Source organism: Camponotus floridanus, unplaced genomic scaffold (genome assembly GCF_003227725.1).
Source record: "Camponotus floridanus strain SB8 unplaced genomic scaffold, Cflo_v7.5 scaffold67, whole genome shotgun sequence".
Lineage (NCBI taxonomy): Eukaryota > Metazoa > Arthropoda > Insecta > Hymenoptera > Formicidae > Camponotus > Camponotus floridanus.
In genome coordinates this window covers 1,129,227-1,136,911 of record NW_020229835.1, presented here as the reverse complement: position 1 = coordinate 1,136,911, position 7,685 = coordinate 1,129,227, and the positions used below count along the sequence as shown (strand labels likewise).

Sequence of the window (7,685 nt, the reverse complement as noted above, 5' to 3'; positions counted from 1 at the left end):
ATATATATATATATATTATATACTTATAATAATATAAAAGAATATTCACATTCGATATGACTAACAGATATTCTCAGAACATATATAAGTTTATGAAAGTCTATACAAATTTAAATGTTTCAGAAATCAACTACATAACTTACAACAATTTACAATATAAGTACATTACGCATTTATTATAACTATATCGGAACGATTTATTAACTCGATGATCTTTCTGAATTATTTTAACTCTCATGTATCTCGAAATAATATTTAATCTGTAATCCAATCTTTTAAATAAAATCATTATTTAAATAATCATTATAATTCCGTTAAAATTTTATAAATAATTCAAGGAACATGTAGCTTCATCAATTATTAAAACTATATACAGAAAATACTAAACAAATAATACCAAAGCAACTCATTATACCTACCAGTTGATCTGCTATCGCGTGAAAAAGTTGTTTACAATTAGATGTTTTGATGACTTCCAATCATGATTTATGTTAACGGTCATGCGTTTAAATAGGAATAAAGGCAAGATAAAGCGTACGTTACGAAAGGACAAGAGCACTTTCCTCAAAAATATTTCTTATTTTAATTTACTCTTGACTAATAAATAAAAATATATGTTTCGACAAAAAAAGTTCTATCCAAATTTGTATAGAAGCAATTATTGCATTTGCACAAGTTCAACGCGTTTTTTTAAAAGTCAAAAAAAATGGGATACAAGAAAAAATCAATCTTTATAATTTCGATATTTATCATGCCAATATGCAATAAAATAAAATATATACTGACCTGTGTAATTGCGCGTCAGGACGTCATAAAGAGCCCGTCACACTCACGCAAGAAAACGAAACATAATTCAAAATTTATTTACTACTAAAGTCTTGATTCGCGAAAATTTGATGAGTTTCTTTCGAAATTTATAACCGGATACACAGAAAAATAACAGTGTTGTCTCTTACTAACATTCCTCATAACACTGTATTAATATTCGATAGCGTTACATACACATGATCGCGCGTGCCCCTGTTGAATGCTTGAGACATGTAGAGAACGCGCGAAACATTCGAAAAATCTTAACAGATTTTCATCGATCAATTTAATTAAATATTTCATATTTTTAATAATCGTGTATTCTAAATTAAGAACGTTTAATTACATAAATTTATGATTAATAATATGAAACCAATTGTTTCAAGAAAGAATACATTGTTTATATCGACTAAACAGACAATCATGCATCATTAATTTTAAAATAAGTAATTTGCAAAAAATAGCATTTAATTAATCGGCATTTTTTACATAACTCTGTGCGAAAAAATAATACTTATAAATAATACTTATGTAATTATAAATGACATATTTGATACTTTCTTGAGGTTTCTAAGAAAAAATATAATATACATAATCTTGAAATATGTATTTGAATATTCATTAATTTCAATTACATTATAAGAATAAAGTTATAATAAGGTAACATAATAAAAAGAGAAAATGATTTTTGTAACATTATCATAAAATCGAAAACTTTTATTGCTCATCGCATTGCACGAATAATCTTCCATTTAGAATTTATCGGTGTTTAATGAATGCAATCACATTTACATAAGTTTAGATTTCCGAAAGTCGAAATATGGTCACGAGGTAAAATCGATTTTTTAAAAATCACTATTTATTATATCGATATGTTTCGTGCACACAGTACAATGTATGAACTTAGCTTTGGATTTCCGCATCGATCGACACCACAGTCACCACGAGAAAGTGGAATATGTTTTCGAAATTTCTGACAAATTTCTTTCTGTACGTTGTGACTGGACATACAAAAAATAAATTGTATTCGACTATTAGGGCCTATCCAGACAAACTTGCACAGGTGCATATGCATAACATAAGACCATATGGACCAATGAGCATCGAGTATTATGTTATGTAAGTCAATATAGCGATTTAATACTCGATGCTCATTGGTCCATATGGTCTTATGTAATGCATATGCACCTATGCAAGTTTGTTTGGATAAGCCCTTAGAGCTCTCGTTTATCTAAATTTGGCTATACAATCGCACGAATTCGAAACACATGCGTCCTACCGATCAATCAAATTTAAAATTATTTTATTTAATATTATGTTTTATAATTAAAACAAATTGTAATAAGATAAATTTTTAATTGTGCGCGTGATTAAGAATGATAATGAAGACGCAATCGGCGTTTTAAAAGAATAGATTGATTATATCGACTAGACGGCAATGCGACAATGAACTTAACAAATGATACTGCTCGCAAAAATTCGCATTCTAATTAGCAATAAGTTCATATCAGCTACATTCACGATAAAGTTTTGCTTTTAAAAATTAAAACACAATTATGTACATATAGCGCAAAAATTCACATTGATGACATGCAAACTTTGCCGGTTGTCGATTAAAAAAGATTAATTTCTAAAATTCTAAAATTAATTTCTAAAATTAATTTCATTCTTATTGAAAACTAAACTAACTAGAAAACTAATTACAAAAATTATTATAAAGTATACAATAAAATGTGACAACGAAAGGCTTTCTATACATTTGGATGAACTTTTCGCCAAAGCAAATCCCACTCGGTCTTTCTCCATATCAAACTCGGTGTAGTAACGGTCAATAAATGGCAATGCCCAGTATCCATTTTATTTCACTGTCATATGAGTCGTATGTGGAGAAAATGGATATACATATACTTTCATCATCTGGATGCTGAGCAGTATTAAATACACGATATAAACTTCTCTTATACATATTTAAATAATTTAAATAATAATTTGCCTATAGCACTCACCCGAATGATGTAATCCTTACCGGTAAGATCGAACGCCTTACCGCCCATAATAAACCTGATTATAGGCAATTGGAAAATTTGATTGCAGTCCACCTTTAAATAAAACATAATATCAAATTAGTAATTAATAATATTTAATAAATATATCATCGGAAACAAGGATTAATGTCGTTTTTTCGAGATAGAAGTTTATGTTTCATTTGAACTTATCTAATATTTATTCTTATTTTATCGCTAATATTAACTTTTTATAATTTTTAATGAAATGTCGTGCTTCATGAAAGGTATTACTTGAAAGATATCATTTACTTACCCTACTACTTTCATCAACTTCAATAAATGTATTAATCTTTGCGATATCCAATTGTGGTCCTAATATTAGCGAAGTGCCTGTATCAACGATAGCTTGGCAACTTTCCTCACACAAATAGTCAAATTTCATTTTGATCCTACAAAGCGATGACGTTGACAATTTGTTGAAACACGATTAATGTAATTTAAAAATATAACGTACCTATCAATTATAATTTGCCAGTATCCTTTGCGAGTAACAGGAATATATGTGAAATCCCCTTCGTAATAAGCGGGATCGGAGCCACCCAATGTCAATTCACCACCTAAATCGGCTGAAGTGTCTCTGCAAATTATACATATTTTTTATATCGTAATATGTGTATGAAAATTAAAATTAAATTTTATTTAATATGCAAATATAAATATTATTTTAATTTATAGCATTATAATACTATATATAAATAATAAATTTAATTTATGTTACTATTGAAACAGCTATAAAATAAATATAAATATATGTAGAAATCGAACTGTATATTTATCAAAAACTCTTGTTTATATGTTGTTCATAAGTAGAGAAAATATGTACCTATTTAGATAAAAACTGAAAATGTGTGGTGATACTAGATCTTGTTCAATAATGTTGTCGAAAACAGACATTATTCGACTGGCAGATATGTTGGAATAACTCAGGCCCAAGATACCATCGTATGGTCTAGAAAAATTAGGATATATTCTTAACATATTAGTTACTTCCATAAATATTTGATTCTGAACATTGAGATTGGCAACCTATAATAAAATTGATATTAAATTAATATATCGTCATCATTGCAAGAAAAAAACAATATGATTGTTTAAGAAAGGTTTAAATTACAATTATAGTTGTAACTATTAAATTGTTTGTTTAATGATGACTTACATTCACTTTATCGGCAGCTAAGTATCCTTCTACATCGCAAGAGCCATATTGAAAACGTGAAAATCTTTTTACTGTATTATCGTATGTCTCGGATCTTGCACTATCATATAGATTATGTCCTGCTACGAAGCATATTGAGTGCAATTGAAAATTAACAATACTAATTTGCAATTAACAATTACAATTTTTTCTTAAAAATAACTACGCTTTATTTTTACACCAATTGATTCTTCACATTAATTTGTGCAGAAAAGTATGGATATAAAATAATCGAAAATGAATATTTTACTGGATATTTTACGGCTTAATTAAGGTAAGATTTTACGAAACTTTAGAAATTACTTCAAGCTTCAAAACTCGAAAAGTACTCGAAGAAAAGACACTTTATTATAGTGTTTTGGAAAGTCTTCGAGGTAAGCTACAGAATGTAATGAAAAATGGGGGTTTTTGTTTCAGAATTTGACCTTCAAAAGACTACTCAAGATCAAATAATTGTCAGGTGCCCTTTTCATTCATACAACTTCTTTCTTTACTATTTCTTTGAACATGTAAAAATAACGGAGTTATTTGTGGTGTAAAAGTTAAATTAAATACTCTGTATATATAAACGAATTACTTACAACAAACAGAAATTTTTCAATTTTTGGAGAATATCCAACAAAATGGGGAACCAGTATCAAATACAACTTTAAATTCTTGCTGCGGAGTTCCAATTTTAATAATGCCATAGTAATTTACGTTTTTGTAATTGGTCAAATTTCCGGAAGGAAGATCGTCACTTAACGAAAAATCTTCTACCAACTTGTCAACTTTTTCCAAAGATTGAATGTAATCCATCTTGTACAATGGAATCCTTGAAATAACATATAGAACATTATGTGACATAAATATAAATATATATATATATATATATTTAATAATGTATATATATATACGTATATACATATATATATTTTTTATAATGTGAATATTCATTTTATATTATTTGTAAGTATATATATATATATATATACAGGGTGAGGCATCTAAAACAGGCCACCTGAATAACTCCGTTGGTAAGCCGAATACAAAAAAATTGTTCAGACAAAAGTTGTATGGTTTCAAGGGGGACATATGATGGTGTCATTAGTTTAATCTTGAAGAGCCACCCGAAAGTCACGTGAAGGTCAGCTCCAACTTTTTAAATGGGACACCTTATATGCTTTTGCATATTCTTGTAGCTCATCTCAAGAGCTTTCCAAAACACTACAATTATGTTAGTTTTCATTGAGTACTTTCCAAGTTATGAGGCTTGAAATCATTTTTTAATTTTACATAAACCGTAAAATATCTAGTAAACCATTCATTTTTCGATTATCTTACCTTGATACTTTTATGTACAAAATAATGAGAGGAATCAATTGGTGTAAAGAAAACACATAGTTGTTTCTAAGAAAAAATATGGAATTTGCAATTAACAATTCCATATTTTTTGTTAAAAACAACTGTTTTCTTTACACCGATTGATTCCTCTCATTATTTTGTACATAAAAGTATTAAGGTAAAATAATCGAAAAATGAATATTTTACAAGATATTTTACGGTTTATGTAAAATTAAAAAATGATTTCAAGCCTCATAACTTGGAAAGTACTCAATGAAAACTAACATAATTGTAGTGTTTTGGAAAGCTCTTGAGATGAGCTACAAGAATATGCAAAATCATATAAGATGTCCCATTTAAAAAGTTGGAGCTGACCTGTACGTGACCTTCGGGTGGCTCTTCAAGATTAAACTAATGACACCATCATATGTCCCCCTTGAAACCATACAACTTTTGTCTGAACAATTTTTTTGTATTCGGCTTACCAACGGAGTTATTCAGGTGGCCTGTTTTAGATGCCTCACCCTGTATATATATTTACAAATAATATAAAATGAATACTTACATTTGATATGACTAAAAGATATTCTCAGAACATATATAAATTATAAAAGTCAATACAAATTTAAACGTTTCAGAAATCAATTACATAATTTACATATTTACAATATAAGTACATTACGCATTTAGATATAACTATATCGGAACGATTTATTAACATGACGATCTTTCTGAATTATTTGACCCTCATATATCTCGAAAATAATATTTAATCTGTAATCCAGTCTTTTAATTAAAATCATTATAACGGACATTGCTTTGTAATTAACGAAAATTTTGCGTGCAATTTTATGCGTTACAATTTTATAAATAATTCAAAAACAAGTAACTGTATCAGTTATTAACACTAGAATACAGAAAATATCACGTAAGCAAATAATACAAAGCAACTCATTATAACTACAGTTGATCTGCTATCGCGTGAAAAAGTAGTTTACAATTAGATGTTTTCATGACTTTCATGACTTATGTTAACGGTTATTGTTTAAATAGGAATAAAGGCAAGATAAAAGCCAACGTTACGAAAGAACAATGAGCACTTTCTCAAAAATATTCTTATTTTATTTACTCCTTGACTAATAAATAAAAATATATGTTTCGACAAAAGAAAGTTTATCCAATTCGTATAGAAGAAATAATTGCATTTGCACAAGTCACGCGTTTAATAAAAGAAATGGGATGCAAGAAAAAAATCAATCTTTATAATTTCGATATTTATCATACCAATATACAATAAAATAAAATATATACTGACCTGTGCAATTGCGCGTTAGTCGTCATAAAGAGCACCGTCACTACCGCAAGAATGCGAAACATATTTCAAAATTTATTTACTGCTGAAGTCTTGATTCGCGAAAGTTTGACGAGTTTCTTTCGAAATTTATAACCTGATACACAGAAAAATAAAGTGTTGTCGCTTACTAACTCCTCTTAACACTGTATTCAATAGCGTTATATACATATATGATCGCACATGCCTCTCTTGAATGCTTGAACAGGGAGAAAACGCGCGAAACATTCGAAAAATTCTGATTTCCATCAATCAATTTAATTTAAATATATCACATTTTTCATGATCGTGTATTCTAAATTAAGAACGTTTATTTACATAAATTCATGATTAATAGTTCTTTCAGTAGTAGTAAAAACAGTTCTTTCGAAAAAATACATTGTTTATATCGACTAAACAGTCAATCATACGTCGTTAATTTTACAATAAGTAATTTGCAAAAAGTAGCATTTAATTAATCGGCATTTTTTATATAGTTCTGCGCGAAAAAATTATATTTATATAATTTTAAATCACTTTATTTGATAAATTCTAGAGGTGTCTAAAGAAAAAAGAAAATATACATAATCGTGAAATATGTATTTAAATATTTATTAGTTTCATAATTTTTTAGAAAAAGAACTTGTTGTGTTAAATTAGGGATAATATTAATACGAATATTTTTACTCAAGATACTATACAAAATTTAAAAATCCATATATTTCTTACTTCTATATATATATATTTCTACTATACATTTCTTTCGTCATATATTGTGTGAATTTGAAAAAAATACAACAATACGAAATTTTGTGGAAGAAATAATAAATCTCTAATAAAGAATCTTATTTTTTATTAAAAATGTATGATTAATTTATCAAAATAAGATAATTTTCAATAACAAGAAACATTGATGATAATTACATTATAAGAATATAGTTATAAGATAAGATAACTTATAATA

At 27.5% G+C, this 7,685-nt stretch overlaps 1 protein-coding gene across 1 annotated transcript; it reads right to left on the bottom strand.

The window, feature by feature from the left end:
* Nucleotides 1–2,635: 2,635 nt before the first annotated feature.
* Nucleotides 2,636–6,826, bottom strand: LOC112639466 (cathepsin D-like). The gene is made up of 8 exons (XM_025413471.1): nucleotides 6,707–6,826; nucleotides 4,650–4,882; nucleotides 4,030–4,151; nucleotides 3,697–3,899; nucleotides 3,328–3,450; nucleotides 3,127–3,262; nucleotides 2,814–2,906; nucleotides 2,636–2,731 (listed from the first exon to the last, which is right to left on the bottom strand). The coding sequence occupies exons 4-8, from the start codon at nucleotides 3,864–3,866 to the stop codon at nucleotides 2,636–2,638; spliced, it is 618 nt and encodes a 205-aa protein (XP_025269256.1). The 5' UTR covers nucleotides 3,867–3,899; nucleotides 4,030–4,151; nucleotides 4,650–4,882; nucleotides 6,707–6,826.
* Nucleotides 6,827–7,685: the final 859 nt, after the last annotated feature.

Coding starts and splice junctions, on each gene's coding strand:
- LOC112639466 (XM_025413471.1), bottom strand. CDS start 3,866: ATGGAAGTAACTAATATGTTAAGAATATATCCTAATTTTTCTAGACCA. Junction 3,451..3,696: donor TTCAGTTTTTATCTAAATAG/GTACATATTTTC, acceptor TATAATTTGCAG/AGACACTTCAGCCGATTTAG. Junction 2,907..3,126: donor AAGTTGATGAAAGTAGTAGG/GTAAGTAAATGA, acceptor TTTTATTTAAAG/GTGGACTGCAATCAAATTTT.